Raw genomic sequence first — 26,011 nt, 5'->3', positions numbered from 1 at the left:
TTGAGACTCCTTTCAGCTCCGGGCTGCAGCAAGCTGAATCCTTGGTCTTTATTTAGACCTGGACATTGAGGCCTGGAGACACGAACTCCTGACCTACCTTTTAGTGAACAGGGCTCAAATGTCAGATCGAGATTTAAAGCTTCATGAAAATGATCGAAACTCCCCCGTTTCGGTTCACACATTAAGAGCACAGGCACTGATTTGGCTCCCCACTATGAGAGGCTGAGCTTTTGGAGGGGGCCAAACCTCATGGCTTGGAGATGTTTGACCTGCAACCAGATCTCCCCATATATCTCAGAATCACAAACTCTTCCCACCAGACTCGTCAACTTACCCCAACACTTTCCTTTTAGGGTGCACTGGCACGCATGACGTAATTTAGGAAGAGCTCTCGTTTGCAGAGTGTGTGTGTACAGCGGGGAGAGCGTCAGTGCGCACCCAGCAGCCTGGCAGCTGTATTCCTTGGCTCTGATTGGGCGGAGGGCGGTGATTCCTTCTGTCACGATTTGGGTCGCTCCCACCGGAGGACACCGTCCGCTCGGGTCCAGCTTTCGCCGAGGTATCAGGAGGGGAGGCAGGATTCCTCTGAAAGGGCTGGGCTGTCAGCTCGGTGTCTGCGTCCGAGGAGGAGAGGAGCAGCAGAGAGAGAGAGAGAAGCAGAGAGGGCGAGAGAGAGAGGGATAAAAGATCACCAGTGCTGGAGCTACCAGCTGCCTTTTATTTTATTTTTTTCCTCCGTCGGAGCTGTGCTGAAAGTCGTTCACGATGCCGGTGTTTCACACCAAGACCATTGAGAGCATCCTGGAGCCGGTGGCCCAGCAGATCTCCCACCTGGTCATCATGCATGAGGAGGGGGAGGTGGATGGAAAGCCATCCCGGATCTGTCGGTGCCGGTGGCCGCGGTGCAGGCGGCTGTGAGCAACCTTGTGCGGGTGAGTGAGTCCCGAGCCTCACGTTTCTGTCCAAACTTCCAGCGGCTCTGGGAGCCGCCGAGATCGATGAGGGGGTGCAATGCAGCCGCCGGCTTCATGGTTCATTCTTTCAGTTCCACGAGTCATGAGGAGAAGAGACCATAAAACTGTCCTGGAGCTGCAGCTGATTATTTTCTGTGGCTTCCAGAAATGTGGCTTGGAAATCCCAACTTGCTCCTCTCTCACCATTAAAAAGACATAAAGCTGTCGTGCACCAGCTGAGGTTCATGCTTGCATGTGTTTGTTTGTGTGACAGGCTCCTGCTTTAGTTCTTGAGTTTCTGTGAGGGCGCAACATGAAATGTCAAACTTTGCACAGACTGGAAGGGAGACATGCCAACTTTTCAGTGGAGCTTGGAGTTGGAGGGGGTGCGGTCAGTATTAAAAAAAAATTAAAAAAAATTAAAACAGTGGGATGTGCTGATGCCCAGTGGCGGTTCGGTCATGAATGGTCCCCTGGGCCAGCCCCTCCTTCTGCCCCCTGTCCTCTGTTCAGTATTGAACTGTAAAGTTCAGGATTGTACAGTCCGTTTTTACTGTTTTTTTTATTTTATTTTTTTTACGTCATTGGATGATTAATACTGATTGATGATATATATATATATATATATATATATATATATATATATATATATATATATATATATATATGGATTGCCATTATGATACCAGTAAGTAGCACTTGAGTTTGCATCCTCTACAACTGAGTCACAAAAACAAAGACCTGGCCTTAGACTCGCCCTCTGAAAACCTGTGGTATGAAACTTGTCATGATCAATCTTTATCTTCATGTAAGTGAGCCAGTAAGTGGAGATATTTTTAGTAATTAATTAGTAATTACTTGTCCCCTCAGAGTTACTATTTGCTGTGGTCACATTGTGCAGTGTTGTGTTTCCCATCTTGCTGTTTTGACAGCTTCTGCCTATTAAAAAAATGTTAAAGAAGTCTTTCAAGTTTGTCTGTGTTTTACGTCTGAGCTGAATTAACCGTGAGTAATCCAGTGACCACAGCCTTGACACAAATGTGTATTCTGGTGCTCAGTTGTGTTGAATGTTCTTATGTTAACTTGGGCTACATAGACTTGAGCCTTGACTTGGACTTGCAAAAAATGACATTTCATGGTATTCCAGTAGAGAGAGATTTGGCAACCCTGATGGCAGCTAAGCCGTAGGAGATTTGTGGGGTGGAAGAAATGAGGGTCGATTGAATTCAGAGGATGCTCCTCTGCACAGGAGACCAGTGACAGGAGAAATGTCACTTGGAGACATGTTTTGCTTTTTTTTTTAGCTTCAACAAACTGAGTCAAACTACCAGAAGCTTTGAGGTTTCTTGAAGAAACTCAGCAATAAGGTTTCCCTCATCTTGTTGTCTTGTGTTTCATTTTTTTATTTTTTTTTTCGTCTTCACTTTCTCCTTTATTTCATCTGTGACACAACTGAGTTGGTTGTTTTGAGTAGGAGCCCAGTTTCAAGTCAGATTGATGCTTTCTGTGTGTGCTCTGGCTGGAAGGAGAAAAAAAATCAGTATAGGATACATCATTTATGCTAATCTAGGTCGTTATTGATGCGATCTTCACTCACTCGCTCGGTCACTCAGGAGAATTCAACAGCAGACAGAAGTAAACATGCTATCCTTACATAAAAAAAAAAAATACAGGATAAAATGCAGTCAATAGAAATGTTTTGATGTGACATTCGATTATTCAGACCCTGACTTTATGTATTTTTTGTTTGTCATTTGCAATTTAAAGAATTTGCTCTTCAAGTTTATTCTGAAACAGAAAATTGTTGCATCAACTCCATTTAGGATTGGAGTTGAAGTACTAATTTGATGAATGGGTAATTTGCAGTCTGCATTAGAGATAAGAAAGTCAATCCACTCTATGCAATGCTATTCATCTTGATTGGGCCCTTGATGTCCGCTGGCCATCAGACACTTTCTCTTTCTCTCTCTGTTCTTGTGGGTCTGCTTCATTCAGACAGCGAGCAGAAGGAGGCTAAAAGCCGCCTCAGGCTTGTCGCTGGGTATCACATCATGGATATGAGAGTCCGGGAGGAGGGATCAGGGAGTTTCACAGGAAGCTATTGAACACAGAACAAGCTCTCAGGATGGAGATTTACAGTAAAAAGCAGAATGATGAGAAAGCTATCACGATAGAGGCGAAGAAGGATCCACTTAAAGGTCTCAGCGGTGAGAATCGCTGATATATTTTTAGGAAAAGGAACAGAAAAGCTTTCAGACTACTTACTCTAGGCAGAGGGAAAAAGATGCATTTGCTGACAGATTTGCAAGTCTAAAGAAGTGGGTGATAAGAGCGCACCAACGCTGCTTGAGAACGCAGCTTGTGAAATATCCACCGCTCTGTTGCTGGGTAGATCAAGTTAACTGGATGTAAAGAACACCCAAAACCTAAAAGTGAAGCTGTTTGGAGCACACAGGCTTTATTTTAGATGGATGACTCATTTCAGACCGAGTTAACACAGTACGCTATACAGGAAGAGGCCAACATCGCCACAAGGGTCCCAATGCACATGATACGGTTACAGCTAACTCCATCCAGGGTGGGCTGAAGAAGGGAGGGGTGTTTGTATGCACTTAAGATCTTGGACCACGAAGACTCTTAAAATCGCTCAAGGCAGTGTCACTCTTGATCCGCCCTGAGCTTGAGCGTGGGCCGATGCAGATTCAGCTAAAGATGTAGGACATACTGCTGCTTCTGGTGCATCTGGTTGGAAGTGTAAGCGTTCGTAACGTTCTGCTGATTGAAGAGCTGGCTCAGGGATAGAAGCGTCTGCTCCTGAAGGAGCCAACAAGGACTCCTTCAGGAGTGCATCTTTGGGGGGGAGGAGAAAGGAGGAATAAATAGACTTAGCACCGAGTAAAAAAAGTGCACACTTCACTGAACAGAGAGGGAGAGGACATATGTGAGAAGTAGGCCTGTCAACTGAAATACAGTGATGATATGATGCATAACGAGCTGAAGATGATACAGTGGAAGAAATGCCAACATTTTTTTTTATGAAAGGTGGCATTAAAATAAGTTAAGACCAAAATATATTATTAGGCTAATTCTAGATCTTCAGTATCCCTAAACCCAGCAATGTCAAGTTGGTGGATTGAAGCAGATGATTTAAAGACAAAATCAATGTTGCAGTAAGATATCATATTTCAAATTTATCATTTCAGAACAAGCTGACATTAAGTTTACTTTCAATAATTAAATTCCACTGTTCCAAGTGTACTATCACTACTTTGGAGCATTTAGAACATTATCTGGCAGAATGGGGTGAGATGCCTTGCTCAATGGGGGTATTGTAGTATGGTGCTGGAACATTTGGAATTAAACCCACAACTTTGAGTTGTAGGACAAACTCTCCTTCTATTGAACAGAAGTTTGGATACTCTGTTTCAGGTTTAAAGTTATCAGTGACTTTAAGAGGAAGAGAATGCGCCACTCGGCCACTCCCTGAGTGACGGAGTAGCGGACAGGAACAATCTTATTTACTTCAAACATCAAAATCTTGTGTCGGGATGAGTTTTGTTACAGTCACTAACAGAAGCATTTTTGTGTAATTCAAGATCTGAAGAAACTGTTTTAAGTTGTGAGTCTTAGGTGAGACAAAGCGCAGTTTGATAGCTGTGATTAATAGCGGTCAGTTTTCTGCTGGAGCAATCACTTCTTTTAAAGATGTACAAACCTCATACAGCCCGCTTCAATGTCCTCTGCAAACCACTTTACTCTGCATTATTAATGCATTGCACAATCAATAGCAAGTGTTGCTGCTTACAGGAAACAGAGTTTCTGGACCCTTCCGGGTCGCAACACTTGTAGAACTGCATTCCTTAGGAGTATTTTTTTTTTAACAAAGAAAGTTTTCAAGACAGGTCAGTTTCATCAGGTCATTTTGGCATTTTCAGTTTCACCATTTTGTAAATATATAGTAGGGTTTTATAATAAAATGCACCATTACTTTATTCATTTTTATGTGTGTTTTGTTCACACAAAAGTATAAGATGAATTTAAAGTTCCTCCAAATTAATTTGCATCCTGCAAATTAAACTCTTGTTCAGTTCCTACATCATGTTATTTTTGTATTCAATCCATGGTTTCTGGAAAATTAGTTGTAAATAATTCAAATGCAGGCAGACATTCTGTGAAACTTCTTATGCTTCTCCCAATGCCTATTATGCAACTGAATATAACAATTTCTTACAAAATGTTACATGCAGTATTTGATTTAAAAGGCTCACTCTTTCCTCCAATTAGACGAAAAGGTTTTAAAATTTTCTTTATTGAAACAATTTATCCTCTGGGATTTTATGTGATAGTCGAACACAGATTAGAACATGATTAGCAAGCTAAGCAAGAGCAGCTAAGATCCTGTTAGTAACTCTGGAGGAGCTGCAGAGATCCACAGCTCAGGTGACACAGAAATCCATGTTTTCTTTTATTGCACCATTCACACACATGGCAATCCATAGCACTTTACAGGATGTCAGTAGAAAGACAAAAAGAAAACAATTATGTTTAAGAGCATTGCATAAAAGGAACAAATGTTAAAATACAGATATTGACGGCAATGCTTATATAAATAAAACATTTTAAAGCTGGCCACATTATGTGAGAGGCACATGAAAAATATGGAGAAAAAAATGCTCTGGCCAGATTAGAACAAAATTTAGCTTTCTGGCATACATGCAAAATGTTCTGTGTGGATGGAAACCTAACACTCCACGCTAAATATACCACCCCCAGGGAGAAACATGGTAATGGCAGCATCATTCTGTGGGAATATTTTTCTTTGACAGGGAGCTGCTCAGAGCGGATGGGAAGATAGATGGATCTAAATACAGAGCAATTCAGTAAGATAAACTGTTAGATGCTGCAAAGGACGTAACTCTTCAGTGGCAGGACATCTAGAGCTATTATGCAGTAATTTGGTTGGCTCTGCCAAGGTCAACGCATAATCTAATTGAGAATCTCTGGCTGTCTCTCAGGTATTCTCTCTATCTCATCTGACTGAACTGTTGCAAAGAGGAATTGGGTAACATTTTAGTAAATATGCAAAGCTGCTGGAGACAAAGGCTAGCAGCTCTAATAGCAGCTAAAGGTTGGAGTACAGAGTATTGACTTCAGGTTGAACAAAAATACATGCAAGCTATTCAGATCTTAATTTGTAAAAAAAAAAAAAAAAAAAAAAAAAAATCAAAGCAAGTATCATTTTCCTTCCACTTTACAATTATGCATTTCTACTTTTGGCATATCGCATAAAATACCAGTTAAACCAATTAGTGGCTGTAATGTGGGAAAATATGAGAAAGGTTCAACAGTATGAATATTGTTCAATTGGTACTGTGAGAACATTATGGAGCTTTATTCTGTTTGCAAAACCAACTAACACTGAACATGATTTCTTGTTAGATTGCTAAGACTAACCAATAAACCATAACTCTGAGTATAATTTTTGTGGTCAAAATAAGAAAACGCTCCAGCTCATTCAGACACCACAGCCCATTTGCCGTTTCCTGAATCTCTGGAGCCAAAAAGTCTATTAACAAAATTTCACTGAAGCAGCAGGAAGAAACTGATGTCATCATTTTGCTGTAATTGCATCTCAAACGTGTGAATGCTCAGGCATATATGTGTTTGTGTGCACGCGCGTGTGAGTGTGTATGAGAGAGAGAGTTTATTTTATGTTTTGAAAGCTTTCAACCAGGAATCTGTTGGGATTCAGAATCTATGTGGAGACTGAAATACCAGACCACATGCATTTATCTGACTGTTTGAGGGCTGTAAGTTAATTTAAAATAATTAAAGCTGTGATTATAAAGTTTAGTACAAAAAGGTGTGCTCGCCTATATGAGGCTGAAAACGGTTGTGTGTGAAGGATGTAGTTTAGTAGCACTGAGAGTCTTCAGAAAAATCATGCAGCAAGTTACTCTCTTCGGCTGTAGTAATGTTACAAGTTTTAACATTAAATTAAACTAAATTCTTCATATGTTTTTCATCTGATTTAATATTAAACACAGTTTTCCTTGCAGAGTAACAGACAGGAGAAATGAACTGGACCCCAAGCTGTTTTTCCCAGCTCATGAGAAATGACATGCATGCATGGTTGGAATAGGCGTGAATTGATACACACTCATTCACCCTTTCAGTCTATTAATAGTGCCCTTTAAAAAACATTTCCTGTCTTGCTGCAGCTAATGATAATAGAATAAATATGTGTGTGTTTCAGGTGGGGAAGGAAACCGTTCAAACCACAGAGGACCAGGTGATGAAGAGAGACATGCCTCCTGCTTTTATTAAGTAAGCCTATCGCTGAACCATAGCGCATGTTCTGGAAAAATAAATGACTGCCACTGTATCTCTGTCTGACAGGGTCAAAATGCTGGAAATAATGGACTTTATCTCAGCACACAGAGAACTTGTTGAAAAGAGGATTCCAGGCGTTTTAATGTCAGGAAACCTGGCTCCGTTCCCAGCTACAACAAAAAGCTACTTCTGAGGCTGAGCCCGGGTGCTTGTCCGGCTCCAGCATCCAGACCGCTGAGAGGCTGTTAGCTGTTTTCCAGCTCGCATCCAAAGAGCTGCCAGAAAAGCTTAGGGTGCTCACAGAGAGCATTTATGCAAATGTTAATGCCCCAGCTCTGTGGTTCTCAAACTGTGGTGCAAGTGCCTTTCATGGTACTTTACATGGTAAAGTAATCAATAGCCAGAAGAATGAGTTGTTCAAGGACACTGAAATTTGCATCAAACAAAAACTACTACTTCTTCCTTTTCTTTTCTTCCCTTAATTTTCTTCTTCATAAAACTTTGTTGCTTTGGATTCATTTCATATGCAGTGGACTTTGACAGCATTACAGCTGTAATGCTTCACTTATGATATGATAAGTATGATCTGGAGTGAACAACAGTATGTGTGGCCACTTTTGCCTCTAAAGTCTGGACATGGATTTGTGAAGGACACCAAAATTAAGTTAAACATACCCAGTTTGAAGTCAGAAAACCACTAACCTAAGCTAACTGCTATTAGCAATACAAGCTAGTAATTCTCTTCATGTTGCCATCACTATGCTTCAAATACCGAGCAATGTTAAATTTTGAGGTCAGAGTCCAAGTAGAACTTTTCACTTTAACATTTCAACATGAAAATTTTGACTTTTGAGAAAAAAACAAATTAAGCAGCGTCCTTGGACCAAACCTACAGAATCAAACGATACGAATAGTTTTGATATTTTCCTTTCCTTTTCTTTTTTTAGTCCTTTTGTATGAACATGTATGAATTTTAAAATATTTTGTAGGTTCACAGAAATTATTCACATCTCCAGCAGGTCAAATCTGCTGGTCTTCTCTCACGAATGCACGGGCTACTACACCGTAATTCTCGCTTGTGGGGCGTAGGAGCATGTGGGAATGTGAACCTGCCTAAATATAGACGAGCCATCGGGCATTGATACCCTGACCAATGGGGTCAGAATGAGGGGGGATTTAGCTTTATTTGAATCCTCATAAAATGCATCCCCTATGGGTCAATCACTGACTGAAGATTAAAATTTATGTTTAGAAGTCGAGCCCACATTTTTTCCTAAAAGCTTTACAAACTGAAGATAACAAAGTTGATCATGTTGTCACTTGAATTGATTTGAAATTGTACGTCTCCCAAAACAAAGCAGTCACACTCTGAAGTATGTTCTCAATTTAAAAAAAGTATTGTAATGGGAATTTATAAAATCTTGTTTTAGTCTCACTTTTGTCCTCATATTCAACTTGTGTTTAATATATCTTTTATTTTTGCATAGAAGTATATCTGTCAAACCTATTGTCTGCCTAACCAGTCAAATTCTATGAGCACATCTATCATTCATTTTCTCACAGAAACACATAATTTGGCCCTGAAATACCACACAATCAGGAGGCACTTGCAGTCAAAACCTCTGTCCTTGTTTTGCCTCAAAAACTCTGCAGCTAATTATCTTTTAAAAGAAAGCATTTTCTGGATTGACAAACTTTGTGGTCACTAACAACACCAAGTTGGTGGTCTGGCTGTTGACTCCCTGTTCAAGCTATTTGTTGTCGCTGTGGGATGAGACTGTCTTTGTTGGGTGAGGAGAAATCCTCACCCACACTTTCCTTCATCCCTTTTCTGGTTTTTTTTGGGGTGGGGTGGTTTGCCAAGACGACAATTCATTCTGGTCAATAAATACTAAATGTTACGCCAGCGCTCACATGTGGAAGTGCTTACCCGGTTTTGAGTTAGTAACTTAACTCAGTTTCTAAAGAGTGTATTTTAAAATTATGTTATCAACTTCATAGAACCAGAGTGTGATTTTTATTGTTTCATGCTTTTTTTTTTATTTACAATTTTTTTTCTCTACAATATGTAGAATGTGATGCAAAAATAAATATTCATTATTTACCATCACAAATCACTTTACTTAGGGATGGATTGCAGGTGCTTGTCAATGCTTTTGTTGGAAGAGGATGTTCTAAGCCAGCTGCATGTTTTTAGGGTGGAGAACTCGTGCTCGAAGCTCGTTCAGGCGGCTCAGATGCTTAAGGCAGATCCATACTCCGTTCCTGCGAGGGATTACCTGATCGATGGATCCAGAGGGATTCTGTCTGGAACGAGTGACCTCCTCCTTACCTTTGATGAAGCAGAGGTGTGTGTTTTCTTACTTACACCAACAGAAATATACATTAGTGTCTTCATGCTCGCCATCCCTTCAGAGCATGCATTGGTTCAGGGAATTAAAGCTTTATTTAGCAGCTGCACAGAGGAAGGAGGAACTCTTGGAGCCGTAATGGAGGCTCAAATGCAGCTAGATCTAATCACAGAGATCAAATGACCTCCCTGTGTCATAATTCAGGATGTCTGTGTGTTTGCGCGTGCATGGGTGTGTGTTGAGGGGGTGGAGGGGGTGGGGGGCAGACTAGGGGGAGAGTGTGTGTGATTGCATGACGGTTTGATGGCTGCTCCATAAGTGAAATCACATTGGGCACGTGATTAAGCTCACCATGTCTAATCACCAACCTCATTTTCAAAAGAGCAGCTTTTACCAGTCACAAGATGAACATCACAAGATCGTCGACGCACACACACACGCCGCAGAAACAACGAGGGGCGAGAAAAGCTCTCAGAATGAATGTATTTGTTCTTGTTATGAAAAGAAGCGCTTTTGCTCCATGAGATCTCACCTGTTATTACTTTGTGCTTGCAGGTGCGTAAGATAATCCGTGTGTGTAAAGGTATCCTCGAGTATCTGACAGTAGCTGAAGTGGTGGAGACCATGGAAGACCTCATCACTTACACAAAAAATCTCGGACCAGGTCAGTAAAACACAAAGCAAGTTATTGAACAGCTTGACTACTGGGAGAAGATCTTGCTAAAGCCGACCATTGCAACATAATCAAAAAAACAATATTTACAGTGCCTTGCAAACATGTCCATGCGACTTGAAACTTTTCATGTTATCTATTTAAAAACCACAAGCTTCAATGCGTTTAATTTAAAATTTATGCAGCAGACCCACACAGCAACCAGAGAAGCAATTCACAGCAACTCTGGAGGAGCTACAGAGACCCACAGCTCAGGTGGGAGAATATGTTGGCACAACTATTAGTCGTGCTCTCCACAAATCGGATCTTTGGAAGTGTGGCAAAGATAAAGTCATAAAAAGTTTTAAGTTAACCACTTAAGCGGTACATGTGAAAAGCTTGTAGATATACTCCCAACACCTGCAACTTTAATTGAGACTTATCGTTGTTCAAAAAGATCATTTACTCAGGGGGCGCTGAATACAAACACAAGCCTCACTGTAGATTTCCTTTTGTTTAAAATGTATTAAAATCATTCATCTTTAACATTCAATCCATAATTATCCACATTTTTTTTCTTTGGTCTGTCACATAAAATCACAACCTTAGAATATAATCATTCAAGAGAATTGAATACTTTTGCAAGCATGGTACTCTTGTAAGCATTTTATTTATTCACTCTTTGGAGCAAAATGCAAACAGTTGTCTTGTATCTTAATTTGGTCTAATAGGGAATCATAAATATTGCAACTTTAGGCCTAAAGTCAGAAAATACAGACATAAAATCAACCATTGTTTGTAATTTATGAACACTCATGATACTTTAATAAAGACATATCAATAGGTGTGTGAACTTTCATTTAAAATATTCTTAGTAATTTACTAATCACATTAAGGACTTACCTACTTAAAGGTACAACACTGAGTTGAATGTGTTTATAGGAGGTTTCTAAATGAAACAATTAACCTTCATTTTTTTGTTTGGGTCAAAGATCCATCTATTAAGATGGGGGAAAAAAATGACTTCACCATTGACTCCTCTGACATCAAAACACTCTTAGCGAGTCTTTCCACTGGCAGGAGGATCATAAACAGACCATTTATCATCAGAGCTTCGGGTTAATTACATTTTCAAAATACTGTGACTTAATATGCTGGGGGACGTCTGATGCCACGGCTTCCTCACACACCACTGGTTCAGACATTGTTCGAGCTCGGTGGTTCGTGAAGGAACGACATTTGAATGCGTCTGTTAATCACTGCACCAGCTGGGTCAAATTCAAAGTCATGAAACATTTTCTGCCACCTACCCAGAGGTAGAAAATCATTTCGCCGTGCTTTTCGTCTCTGTTTCTTTACCAGGCATGACGAAGATGTCAAAGATGATTGAGGAGCGGCAGCAGGAGCTGACTCACCAAGAGCACAGACAGATGCTTGTCAGTTCCATGAACACCATCAAGGAGCTGCTGCCCGTTCTCATCTCAGGTGCATACGGGTGAACTTGTGTGGGCAAACGACAGCGCAGGTCGCAGAGCATCCAGCCGTTGTTATAGTAACACTGGTAATTACAGTCATTTGGTGCTCGGGATGTGAGACTGACAATGCGTCGCCCACTAGCATCTCATCTACAGTCTGATATACTGAATATACATTGAAAAGATGAAACATTTCAGCTATTACTGTAGCTGTAAAAGTAAGGAAGCTTGGGATACAGGCACTAATTCATATGTTTATATTGATAAGTCTGGAGAGTTTTTGCTAAATTTCAGTATCAGCTGGAACTCACAGGTTTGCTCTAATCAGGTTTACAGAGGCTTTTTGTATCGTTTTAGTTGGTTTGTGTTGATTTGTTCCAGATCCCAACAGTGTTATTCACTTATGCTGCCTGGTCAGAAGTTTACATACACCCATCATCCATGTGCTGGTAGACGATTTAGCTAAGTAACATTTTTGTGTCCAGAGTCAAATTTTCATACTACACACATTCAATAGGCTTTGAAAAAACAAAAGTACAACTTTGAATTCTGATTTTCTTTAAACCACACGCGCTCAAAATTGTACCTACACCTCCACTAATATTTGATTACATGTTCAATTCAATTACAAGTTCAATTCTTAACTTGTTCTGGCATGGATAAAGCGGTTCTGGCAGAATGGCTGTTTGGTCAAATATTACCATGTGAAATGGAAACCAAAAACGCAAAAACATCTAATGTGGAACTTGATTTAAATCTCAAATTTTTAAGGTCAAATCAAATCTGCTTTCCTCTGCGTGAGGCTGAAATGCTTCTGCCTCAACACTAACCTAATGTCTGGGAATAAGTGGGGGATTTCGAGAGAAATTGCTAATTTAGCAGACAGTTTATTCTTCGAAAACATTCATCTGGCAATTCCTGTAATTCAGTCAAATTTGTGTCTTCAGCTATAAAGATTTTTGTGGCAACCAAAAGCAGCCGAGGAGCCGGCATTGAAGAGGCTGAAAAGAACCGAAGATTTACGTTTGAAAAGATGAGTGCCGAAATCAACGAGATCATCAGAGTCTTGCAGCTCACCACGTGGGATGAAGATGCCTGGGCAAACAAGGTAAAATCTGTTTAGCACATAAGCAAAACGACTTTCTTCATTTTTTTGCCCACAAACATTTGACAAAAAGTCAAACTTAAGACAAACACTCTCCCACGGAGGGGCATCTCTGAAAAATTCACTCTTACTTTCTGTCTCCATTTTTGTTTTTGCTCGCTAGTGTAACTCTTGGTTTTTCTTTTTCCCTTTTCTTTCTTTCTTTACCTTCTTCCTTCATTATTTTCCTTCCTGTAGAAGGTAAGCCTGTCTCTTTCCCCCTCTGCGGTCTCCAGCATGCAAGCTTGTGGGTGTGTGAGTTTCTTTGTGTCTGATCGACACAGGAATGTGTCCTCACGCTTACATTCTGCATATCTGTCACTCGGGTATCCAAAAACAAGTGTGTCTAGTGTTTGTGTCAACCTATAAGCAGATGTGGTGATGTAAGGTGCTTCATCACTACAATAAATGGTTCTATGTGCATCTGTTTGTCAGTAGATGTAGAAAATGAGTTTTTTAAAACTCATGTAGCAGCAGCTGATTGTTCTTTGATAGAGAATCAAAAACTATGCAGAAGTGATGTCCAGAGCATCAGCTGAACGAGTTTCCAGCAGAGGTGGAATTTGTTTCACTCGTCCAACCTGTAACCCCTGCATGTTTCTCACACAGCGTCTTCAGACAATGATCTGTCCGTCTGTCTGTACATGTTTGCTGTGGGGACACTGCGTATGTAGTGTGTGGACCGTGACAAGCACTTTCTATCAGTCCGCGAGGGGAAAGTGCTGGCATACGATGACTGCCATCCTCATGCCGGGTCATGAATTATAGAAATAAGCTGGTTGCTGTCCAGACACATTCATAATAAATGACTTGTATTGAGCTGTTCCACTTGAGCGTTTCATTCTCCTCCCAGCTGGAAAAAGCTTTTTGTTTTCCTCTTAGGAAGCAGTCAACAGTCTTTGAATATGCGAGGAGGCTGAACTTCATTATTTTTCTGTTATTTATTCAGTTCTTCTTTTCAGTAAAGCTTTAGGCTAATTACTAGTTTATAAAGATTAACTGATAACTACCAACTCAGCGTCCACTGTTTGCAGTAAACGTAGCAAAAGCTTATTCAGAAAATGATTTTACTGATTTATAAGTTACTTTATAATGAAGCCTTTTCTTTTACCTATTTTAGTTGATAAAAAGTTATAGATCTTATCATTTATCTGATGTTAGGTCTTCTGCTTTTTAAATAAAATTGTATGTTGTAAGCTAATTAAAAACACTTGATTTTGGTGACATTTATTAATATAGGACACAGGCATATGTCTCAACAAACACTGTCTCATTTGAAAGTTGAACATCAATTCATATCCCCACAGGTTATTATAATATTAGTAGTAGTAGCAGTAGTGGTAGTAGTACAGTATTTATAAAAGTAATGTTCTCTTATTAACCCTTTCAAGAAAATGTCCCCCTTCTACAGAATGTTACCCCGTGTTTGCCATTCTTCTCTTCACAGAGTAAACAAGTCTAACAAGCTTGTTAATTAAACAGGATATCTGCTGCTTGGGTAACTGCAGCCTGCAGATGACTGCTTAACAGAGTTGCTGCTTCTGGCATGCCAACTATGTTTATATGATTGATGGGTGGGCGGGTCTCTTTAGTTTCCCAAGTCATGGCTCTTTGTGATTTCCAAGACTGGATTTATTTTTGAATATATTTCAAAATATATTTTCTTGTAAGTGAGGGAAAGTGTCATATCCCTGTTTCAGCCGTCTGACCCTGGGGAGGGCCAATGCTGCAGTAGTCTAGTGAAACAATATCAGTCCTAAATCTTAAGCCTTGGTACGCAGTTTCCAAAAACTCAATTACAGAATTTTTTCTTACAAGTCCAAAACGCAACAGGCTGTACCTTAACTGTAGAAATAGCTACAGTTATATTATCGTATATATTATCCTGCATCAAAAAGCTAAACTCTAATACACATCATTGTTTTCTCTCTTTTCTTCAGGACATGGAGGCCCTGAAAAGATCTCTGGCTTTGATCGAATCAAAGATGGTGCAGGCTAAGAGCTGGCTCAAAGACCCACAAGGACAGCCAGGTGGCCCTGGATTGACCTCTACAAAACCTTCAGCTGAAACACATTCATTTTATTCAACATGTCCATCTTTGTGATTCCGCCACTCTGCCCTCCTCAGGAGACGCTGGCGAGGTGGCGCTGCGTGTCATTCTGGACGAAGCTGGTAAGGTGGGAGAGCTGTGCGCTGGGAGGGAGAGGAAGGACATACTGGCGACCACCAGGGCTCTGGGGCAGATGACTGATCAGATTGGAGATCTGCGTGTCAGGTAGTGTGTTTGTGTGCACTTCCTCCTCCTGGGTGTTTTTGTTGCATATTCTGATCTCATACTTCGACTGACTGTATTTCTGGGTTTTGACAGAGGCCAGGGCCAGACTCCAGGGTGCATGCAGCGCGCAGGCCAGTGCTTACAGGGCTTAGATCTGCTCTTTGGCAAAGTGGACAGTGCTGCTCGGAGACTGGAGGCTCTAATCAATGCAAAGCAGGCCATTGCCAGGAGGCTGGATGCTGCCCAAGTCAGATAAACAAATATTCAGCTTCCTGCAGTTTTTTCTAATTCGGTTTATTTTGAAGAAAAGCTTGTACTATTTTTAGTGTTGTTCATCAGATGTAAATGTTGTTGCATCCTGCTTTTTCAGGCATGGTTGGCCGATCCTAATGGTGGTCCTGAGGGAGAGGAGAACATTCGAGCGCTTCTAGCGGAGGCCAAACGCATTGCAGACCTCTGTGAAGACCCCAAGGAGAGGGACGACATCCTGCGCTCCATAAACGAGATAGCAGGACTCACTGCCCGGCTCATGGAGCTACGCAAACAGTACGATTTCAACCATAAACAATAATTAAGGTTAAATATTTAATTCATAAATGCTTCCAAAAGGTATTTCCCTTTTAAGATGCCGTCTAACATGTTAATAGCAAGACCTTAAGCAGGTGATGGGTATGAAGACCAGATTTAAAAATGTTTTTTTCTCTAAGTATTGTAAATTTCCTTTTTCCTCCAATGAAGTCATTTACTGTATGTGCTACCATGACAGGGGTAAAGGCGACAGTCCAGAGGCCCGAGCTCTGGCAAAGCAGATTGGAGCGGCTCTGCTAAACCTGCAGTCCAAGACCAACCGGGCGGTGGCCAACATGAGACCAGCAAAGCCTGCTGTCACACTGGAGGGTAAAATGGAGCAGGCTCTGCGCTGGGTGAATAATCCCGGGGTGGATGACAGAGGCGTAGGTGCGTTCACATGCATTGTGGCTGAAAGGATGTAATGGTGTTCTGCCTTTTTGTGTTTTTGGTGTAGCCTGTGATAGTGATGGATTCTGTGCAGAAGTAGTGGATGGTTTGCACCAATAAGTAAACGTGGTGATGAAAGATGTGGGATGCTGATTGTCCATGCTGTAATGACAGCAAGTGTCTTGCTCAGGAAACTGACATTCACACTGATTCAACTCATGCATGATTCATTAAATGACTCGGTTAACTCAGTCAGAGTGTTGTTTCCTAATCCTTTGTTACACTGTCTTCCTGTCTTGTCTTTTGATAATTTCCTCTCTTTCCCATGCTTCCCTCTGGGAGCAGAGTGTGAGAGGATAGAGTGGAACACAGGTACCTGCTCACTGTCAGCCATGTTGAAAGATCAAATGAAACTCTATAAGCAGTGCTGTGAAAGAGTATTTTCTTCTCCAGAAGAAATTTCTTCTGTCTCTTCTGTGCTCTTAAGTGTTTCAGATTCTCATTTGAAACACTTTTAAAATCGGACAGAGGTAACCTGAGTAACTACACGGCAACAAAGCTTGAAGATTCAATGTGTTGTGGGAAAAAGCAATCGAAGCCATCCCGTACCCCATGTGGAAATATTACTACCCCTCTTTTTAAATCATGAATTAATTCTGATTCCTCTTTGATCAGATCAACAAATCGCTTAAAGAGAATCTATTTGACAATATTTCTATTTATCTTTCATGCCCCAATCTAGAGAAATTCAAGGTCACTGATATGTATTGTTTGGGAAGGATTGCAAAGACATTTCTAAGGAGCTCTTTGGGACTCCAGTGAACCACAGCAGCTGTTATTTTTGACAAGCGAGAAGAAACAGAACAATGAAAATTGTTTATTTATTTACTCAGGTCATCAGGCTAACAAAATAATTAGAGTGGCAAATAATTTCAAAACGCTGTTGATTTTTCTGCAACAAAATACAGAATCAGTTTCTCCCTTTAAAGAAGAAAAAATCTGCAGTCAATACACACACAATGCTTGATACTGTCACCTTAATATTCACTTGTCATTGTTCTGACTGAACACCAATAAGGTATTCTTGTCCTTAGATATTTTTCTCCTCACTCCACAGGCCAGGCAGCAATCAGAGGAATGGTTGGAGAAGGGAAGCGGCTGGCGGGAGGCCTGTTGGGTCCGTACCGACAGGACATGGTCGGGCGCTGCGACCGAACAGAGGGCCTGATGACAGCTTTGGCAGACATGGCGAGCAGGGGAGAGGCTGAGGCTCCTCATGCACGAGCCACAGCGGCACAGCTGCAGGACACCCTCAAGGTATCGCTGCATTTAAAAAAATTAAAAGCTGGATTATATTCAAATAAAGTTTTTCTTGGGCTTATTGTTCAACATAACTGAACTTCAGTTAAGATCATAAGCTTGCCTGGCAAACGCTGTGGAGAAAATAATCCTGTAAGAAAAATAGATAAGACTCAGTTGAGGATGATGTAACGTCCTTAGAGCAGAGCTCCATCTTGTGGATAGATGCAGCATTCTCTGCTTCTACCAGGACCTGAGGCAGCATATGCAGGAGGTGATGACCCAGGAGGTATCCGATGTGTTCAGCGACACCACCACCCCCGTCAAGCTGCTGGCGGTGGCTGCAACTGCTCCTCCTGATGCGCCCAACAGGCAGGAGGTCAGTAAACAAACAAAACAACGGCAGCAAAAGAAGACATGGTCTCAGCTCCGAACAATTGCTTTCTTGTCACACCAGGCGTTTTTGGTGTTATTGTTTAAAAAGGATTGCTGTGTTTAGACCAAAACAAGTGTTTCTCAAAGGTCTTTGAAGAGCGTGCAGGGAACTTTGAAACTCATGCGGGACGACTGGGAGCAACCGCAGAGAAGGCCGCCGCTGTGGGAACGGCGAATAAGAGCACAGTGGAGGGTATTCATGCTGCCGTGAAACACGCCAGGGAGCTGACGCCACAGGTGTGCATGTTCATTTTAGGTTTGCCTGCATAATGATGAGGCACATTGTTATCAAAGTCAATACGACTGCGTCATGTCTGTTCATTTTCAGGTGACTTCGGCTGCTCGGATCTTGCTAAAAAATCCAGGAAACAAAGCAGCCTATGAGCACTTTGACACCATGAAGAACCAGTGGATTGACAATGTGGAGAGACTGACCGGTGAGGGTTTTTCTTGACCCACTTAAAATGTTCATTTTCACTGTAATTTCAGCAACTGCATGTTCAGTCGATGTGCATTTCCATCCTTGTGTGCCGTAGGTCTGGTCGATGAAGCCATAGACACCAAATCCTTGTTGGATGCTTCTGAGGAAGCCATTAAAAAAGACATTGACAAGTGCCGAGTTGCCATGGCAAATGTCCAGCCCCAAATGCTCGTTGCCGGGGCAACAAGCATAGCGAGACGAGCCAACCGGGTCTTGTTGGTGGCCAAGAGGGAAGTGGAGAACTCTGAAGATCCCCGGTTTAGAGATATTGTAAAGCATGCGTCTGACGTCCTCTCACACACCATCTCACCCATGGTGATGGACGCCAAGGCTGTGGCCGGGAACATACAAGACAAAGGTCACTGCTCCAAATGCAGCCATACAGGATGCTGCAATACTGAGTTACTGCTATTGTCTCTCTCACCTCTGTCTCTTCTGAATGATTTTGGTCACAGGTTTACAGAAAGCATATTTGGACTCTTGTCAAAGGATCTTGGCTGCGGTGGGAAAAGTCAGAGAAGCCTTCCAGCCTCAGGAACCAGACTTCCCGCCTCCACCGCCTGACCTGGACCAACTCCATGTAGGCACATACGAATCACTCAAACCATCTGCCTTCCTCTAGTTTTAGTTGCTACATTTGAGACACTATTTCTCCAGATTGTAAGGGTTATATAGCAAATAACTTCCATAATTTTTAGAAATAAGATGTGAGTGGAGTTTGAATTTATAATGGAGTTGCTGTCATCCACACATATTTAGAGGCTCAAGTAAATATGTTTGGGTTATTTGGAGTACAATTGTAGAACAATTGAAACAAAAAGTACATTAAGCAAAAGCCACTCTGAATAAACATTTATTTTAAACCAAAGTTCAAAGATTTTTGAAATGTTCAAGGTTTTTCCAGGGAGCCCACTTAATATAAGCCTGCTGTTTCTTCTCCAAAAACAGAATAGATGTATCTGAGGACCTCTTATGATCGAATTTTATTCTTTCCCACTAGGGTCAACCATCTTTGAGTTTAAATTTGAGAATTCACTACAACTTTTTGGAAATTACTCCCATCGTCACTGAGGCCTTTAGGCTTTCTAATTTTAAACTTGCAGGTCTCCATCTTGCCAAGGAAAAAATACATTTTTGAAATGTTAGGAGAAATATCTGTTTTTGACTTGGCATACATGAAACATTGACATTTGTGGAAAGTAGAGAAAAATAATCAGAGTAAACTGAAACGTGAGAAATAACTTTTTGCTTTTAAAGAGTATTGTGTTCTGGAAAGAGAAAGGTTTGAGCAAGAATAGAAAAGTAAGAAATTCATGCTCATTATAGGGGTAAATAGTGGGAAGATGAGTGTAAAGTTCTGCTCTTCCAGGTTAGTGATGAACAGGCTCCACCTAAACCCCCGCTGCCGGAGGGTGAGGTGCCTCCACCCCGTCCTCCTCCCCCGGAGGAGAAAGACGAGGAGTTCCCGGAGCAGAAGGTCGGCGAGGTGCTCAGTGAACCCATGATGGTGGCGGCCAGGCAGCTGCACGACGAAGCGCGCAAGTGGTCAAGCAAAGTCAGTTCAAACAAACACACTCATAAATACTACTTTGCAGAAAAAGTAGTATTTTCTGTAACCACCTCTGGTTGTGTTAGTGAAAATGTTTACACTACTGTTGCAGAGCGTACCATTGCTCTCCATTTGTCCAAAGATGCTTTTCCTGTGATTTTGTTTGAGAAAATCTGAATTTTTCTTTTATTATCCTGAAATGTGGAGATCAGTGGTTCGACTCCACTTTCAGAGGAAAACTGGAAACTGTCATCTGTTTAGTTTGAAGGCATGCACACTTACATGGAGAAATGTAAGAAAAGTACATAACATAAGGATAAAACAAGGAGTCTGTACTGCATGTACTATATTAAGGTGCTTCTTAACATAGGACCTCATGTTGCATTGATTGATTTATTACCATTAGCACTTCATGACCAAGGATAATCAAGGATGCTCTCATCATCTCTTTGTGTCTCATAACTTTTCTCCTTTTCAGTTCCTCTGAAATTTTTTTTTTTAAAAGCTGACTTTGATCTTTTGTACGCATGAGAAATTTGTTTAAAAACGGGTGCAAAAAAAGTTAATTCATTAAGGTGATCTGTAATGCTCACTGCTCAACTCTTTAGCCTACCAGTAATAAGCCAGACAGTGACTTTGGGTGCAGTTAGATCCTGTTTGATGGCAGATCATGAACTGTCCACTCAGCCATCCCCTCCGGCACGTCATGCACTTGCAGCCCTCTTTGCAGATCTCTTCTGTCCTCTTTTTTTTTCGTCTCCCATCCAAGCTGTTTTTTGCCCTCTGGCGTCCCGTTTCACCACCCTATCCCTGTTCTTTTATCATGCTTCTGTTAAACTACCTGTCCTCTGTTCTTTCATTCAGTGCTGCTCATACTTTACTAAATGCCTCCCTCTCCACCTGCTTTCCCTTGCTTCCCCGTACCCTTCCTCCTCCTTTATTTCTCCTCCTTCCTCCCCCTTTTGTTCTCCTTCCCTCCCTGTTTCCTGTCAATCCTCCGACCGCCACAAAAATCCCCCGCCCCTCCACTCGTCTTACTCCCCACCTGACCCAGCCTGAGGATGAGGAGGCAGTAGAGGAGAGGGAGGTAGATGATGAAGATGAGTTTACTGATGGTGAGGATGACTATGAGCCAGAGCTGCTGATGATGCCGTCCAACCAGCCTGTCAATCAGCCCATTCTGGCAGCTGCCCAGTCTCTCCACCAGGAGGCCCGCAAGTGGTCCAGCAAGGTCTGCGCACGTACATGCACATGAGCGTACACACACAGTTGAGACTGGTGGGAGAATCTACTAGCCCTGGTTTGAGCCCACTCACACGCCCACCCACACACACACCCACCCACACACACACCCTGAAATACGCTGCATTGCAAAAGTATTCAAATCCGTTTAAAATGTTTCAATTGGGCGCTACCAAAGACTTAATACAGATCGATGTGAAGTAGTTCATAATTCTGAAGGGAAAGGAAAAGGATATGTGGTTTTCAGATTTCTTTTTATTGAAAATAAAAATACAAAAAGTGTGATATGCATTTGTATTCAACACCCCTGAGTCGTTACTCTGGAGCACCATCTTTTGCTGTTGTTAAATTGCCTATCTTTTTGGGTATGTCTCTACCACCTCTACATACTTACAGACAAATTTAGAGAAGGTCAGCAGAGTGTCTGTAAACAAAAAAATTCAAGCCTTGCAAAAGATTTTCCAATAAATTAAGCCCTGGACTTTGACTGGGCCATTCTAATACAAGTATGTTTTGATTTGATTATGTTTAGGCTCACACTTGAACCTCCTCTCAGTCCTGTGTCTTTTCCAGCCTCTAATGGCTTTTCTCTCAGGATTACTCCGTATTTAAGTCTATCTGTCTTTACATCATCTGTGCATGTTTCTGCTGAAGAAAAGGATCGCCACAGCATGCTTCAACTCGCAGATATTGTGTCCAGGGAGGTGGCCAATATTCATTTTCTGCCACATATGGTTTCACAGGTTGGCTTAAAAAATATTGTTTTTCTCAACTGCCCTGAACTTGTCCTTTCATTATCACTGTTACCCCTATATGACTCAAAGCAACGTTTTGGGACTTTTCTTATGATAATGCCTGTCTCAATTTTAAAGAAAAGCCATTGTCTTTAGTATGTCTCGATTTTGAAAACCACATATAATTCCCTTTTACTTCAGAAGTATGCACTTCTTGGTCTATTGGCGATTGTTGGTCTATTCCATAAAATATATATAGACACATTCAGATTTTTTGACGCAAGGTGGCAAAATGTTCAAATCTTTGAGAGGTATGAATACTGTTGCGAGGCACAGCACACCAAAGCATGTGGACCACGGCAATGCAGGACGAGAAACATTTCCTGGAGTTTTAGCAGACGGTGACTGTGGCTGTGTGAACCATCCGCTGTGCATCTCCCACCATGGACACGCCCCACCAGCTGCAGCCGCTGTTTCACTGCTGCTGTGTTTTTTGGTTTTTTTTACTCAGAGATGACTGACACACACAGGTATGCTGATCCCACTGCTGAAGTTTCACAGTGGGTCAACGACTGTCCTCTCCACATGTTCATGAATATAACGGTTCAGTGGAGGAGCTTCAGTCTCACTCTTGTTGTTACGGCCAGCCGACCAGTAAGGCCAAGGATGACAGTTTCCTAGAGACTCCAGGGTGATGCAGCTTTGGCATCTAACCACCTGCTTACTCAGTACGACAACCTGCTTCAGCTTCCTATCGTTTCAAGTTTGCACTAATCATCTCAGCACCCTGGCATTACCTCACAGGAACTAATCTCAGTTTGACTGTGATGTCAGGGTGATCGTTTAAAGTGATAAACGTGATAAACTGCTGGGACACTGCATGCAGTGGGCTGTTAGACAACCTTACATTTGATGCTTGTCTTGGTCATTTCATTCGTTACCTCACAGCACTATTTTGTTGTTCTACATTATATTAACAGAGGACTTTGCAAAGACATGGCTCAGTGAATGCTTTGCAATGCCCTGCTCCTCTGATTACAGCTGCTTTGACTTCTCGCCGCCCCCTTTTTCTCTGCACAGGGTAATGACATCATCGCAGCAGCCAAGCGAATGGCTCTGCTGATGGCTGAAATGTCTCGGCTGGTGCGTGGCGGGAGCGGAAACAAGCGAGCGCTGATTCAATGCGCAAAAGACATCGCCAAGGCCTCGGATGAGGTGACGAGACTGGCTAAAGAAGTGGCCAAGCAGTGCACAGACAGACGCATCAGGACGAACCTGCTGCAGGTAGAACACACGGCTTCATACACCAGTGCAGATTTGACTTGGGTTTTAAGTAATTTTTGAAATATTTGCTAACAGGTTTTAACTAAATGTAACTTTCTTCAGAGGAGCAGCCAGAATCCAGACTTGAATTTACTGGAAGATCTGTGTGGGAAGCTAAAGATTAGGGTTATAGCAAGGAGGGTTTCAAACCAAAATACATCAGCAAAATATAAGGTGAAACATGCAAAAAGCTGCTCAGGTGTTTGAGTGCTGATAATAAGAGTTTGCTTTTGATTTTTGAGAAGAATATTAATCATTTTCAAAATTCATATTTGAACTAAAATATAAATAAATGTTTTCTGATACTCCTTTGACCAGACTCCCAAATTGATCTTAGTCTGAAACTCTGATTGCTGTAGTTTCTAAATGATCTCCCCTTGTACAGGTTTGTGAACGAATTCCCACCATCAGCACTCAGCTGAAGATCCTTTCCACTGTCAAAGCTACCATGCTGGGACGAACAAACATTAGTGAAGAGGAGTCAGAGCAGGTAACACAGAATAACACATCTGCACTTCAGGAAGACAATATTATCCTGTTGCATATTCATTAACAGCTCCTCGTTCGTTTAATTCCCATTCCAGGCTACAGAGATGTTGGTTCACAACGCCCAGAATTTGATGCAGTCTGTAAAGGAGACTGTGCGAGAAGCAGAAGCTGCCTCCATTAAAATCCGCACAGATGCAGGATTCACCCTCCGCTGGGTGCGCAAGACGCCTTGGTACCAATGAACTTGCCTGCTCTCGCTGAGTGACAGTAGCAACACGCGCTCTTATTTTGAGCAGGCGTATCAAGAGGAAACTACAGGATTTTGAGCCATTCTCCACTTTGGTTTTCGGTGGGAATCTTTGATTTGTTATAGGTCAGAATTTAGCTTGGCTCACTTTTGTCCTCAACTGTGGAAACACACAGGTTTATCAGGAGACTTTTTAATATATATTTTTGGTATTTTGGGTTATTAGACTTTATCTAAATCCTTGGTATATATTTTTTGCATGACTCATTTTCTATTTTCTTAAAGCAGATTCTGACGTGGAGGCTCTTAACGCTTAGAGGATGTTTGAAATTTGCATTGTTTTTTCAGTCCTGGTTTTGTAATGTATGTTGTATATACAATAATTGTCTGCTTCATGGACGATTCACCAAGTTTGACACTAAAGTGTAGAGTTTTGAGTGAGCTTCATGTATACTTTCAGTCATCTGAAAATCTATAAAATCAACAGAGGTGCATCATCGCTGTTGCCTCTGATGTTTATATTTCAGTAACGAAAAGATCTTGTGGGTTTAAAAATGAAAAAAAAAAGGTTATTAAAAGTTAGTAATATCTAAAATATTGATTTGTGAGACGGTGATGTTTAGCTGATTAACATGTGTTTACTTGTATGTACTTTTACATTTAATGATGCCAAAGGATTTCTTTTACATTATTTACAAGCCTCTTTGGATTGTTTGAACACTCAAAATTCAGGTTATTATAAAAAAAATTAATGCAGATCGGTTTCATTTAAGATGCTGTAGTAATGTTTAATGTTTGTTAATAGCAAAAAACAAAAAAAAAACCAAGGTTTGTGAATGTTTTCTCTGCTTTGCATTTTTTATCTAATTGTAGTTCTTTAATGGCTGCATTCTGCAACAGTTGAACTGTTTGGGATTTACAGTATTAGCACAAACGTAGCTTTTCGCCATCCCAATCTGAGTTCTCTGATGCAACTTTTATTTTTACTTTTTTTTTTTTTAGATGACCCCGGTGGTTAGAGAAGTAGTTCTGTAATAACCAGAGCAACAAACTATATTTTTTAAAGATCTAAACATTTAAATAATTGTTAGTGGTTTTAGTTAGTAAATTAAAAGAAACTGAAAGAAAAACTGATGTCATATACAGATCCAGTCAGAAGTTTACTTGCACTCATCAGCATAAATGTCACTCTTGCTCCAGACAATTTATTTGATCTGCATTCTTTTTTTTTTTCAGAGAACTTTAATGGCTTTTAAGTTAAGAATCAACTGCACAAGCTTGAGTCTATCTTACATTTTTTTTCTTTTTAAAAGCCTCACCTTAACTCCTCCAAACATTCTTCTTTTGTGTCCATACAGGTCAGCATTGGTCTCCCTAGATTTATTTTCTTCAGAAATCACAAGGCTTGAAGTTGATTTCTTTCCTCTGAGTTGATGTAAACCTACGCTGATGTTAGAAGATGTTTTTTGGCTTGAGGGTTCCTGGTTTTGTGGAGGTCGGGGGGGGTTACCTCCTTGGCAGTTCAATGGGTTTTACCACGGCAGCTGGAGAAAGATCTTTATATCTGCTTTATGTATTTATTAATCATTTAAAAAAACCAAACATGGCATTTATGCCCAGGATGAGTGTATGGAAATTTCCAACCAGAACTGTACTTACAACTAAAGGAGTAAATGCATTTTTCATTCCATTAACAAATTCTTTAAAGAAAAAAAAAAAAAACAGTGGGTGGGTAAATGTCTCATTGAGACTGGCTGCGTGTGTGTGTGTGTGTGTAGTCTCATTTCAACACTATTACTGAGCCGTCCCTGGTAGGACGAGGGATGAAGTTCTGAATTGCAGCACAGACTGTTATCTGTTTTCTTTCTTTTTGGGACGAAGAGGCGGACTGTAGTCGTCACAGAATGTACTCCAATAGCCTCTAGCCCTGCCAACATCTGCTGTGCCTTGAAAGAATAAAGACTATAATAAAAACAAGAGTCGACATGTTTTTTTGTGCATAAAGGAACTGAAGTCAGGAAAGCGGAGCATCATCAGCTGCATTTCAGGAAATGCATTCAAAATATAACAG

General features: G+C 41.2%; 1 protein-coding gene across 1 annotated transcript; it reads left to right on the top strand.

Annotated features, from left to right (window-relative positions):
- The first annotated feature begins 439 nt into the window (after positions 1-439).
- LOC129360050 (vinculin-like) lies at positions 440-25,917 on the top strand. The gene is given in 23 exon segments (XM_055030120.1): positions 440-868; positions 871-932; positions 7,210-7,280; positions 9,484-9,634; positions 10,193-10,301; positions 11,652-11,774; positions 12,712-12,872; positions 14,849-14,939; positions 15,037-15,184; positions 15,278-15,431; positions 15,555-15,730; positions 15,951-16,141; positions 17,259-17,458; positions 17,691-17,819; positions 17,963-18,112; positions 18,204-18,312; positions 18,412-18,714; positions 18,812-18,936; positions 19,726-19,911; positions 20,960-21,136; positions 22,962-23,165; positions 23,590-23,694; positions 23,789-25,917. Coding segments are annotated over 23 exon segments (3,375 nt in total). The 5' UTR covers positions 440-765; the 3' UTR covers positions 23,936-25,917.
- Positions 25,918-26,011: the final 94 nt, after the last annotated feature.

Source organism: Poeciliopsis prolifica, unplaced genomic scaffold (genome assembly GCF_027474105.1).
Source record: "Poeciliopsis prolifica strain line A6 unplaced genomic scaffold, Auburn_PproV2 SCAFFOLD005, whole genome shotgun sequence".
NCBI lineage: Eukaryota > Metazoa > Chordata > Actinopteri > Cyprinodontiformes > Poeciliidae > Poeciliopsis > Poeciliopsis prolifica.
The sequence above is the reverse complement of the archived record's forward strand: the minus strand, read 5'-3'. Positions and strand labels throughout refer to the sequence as shown.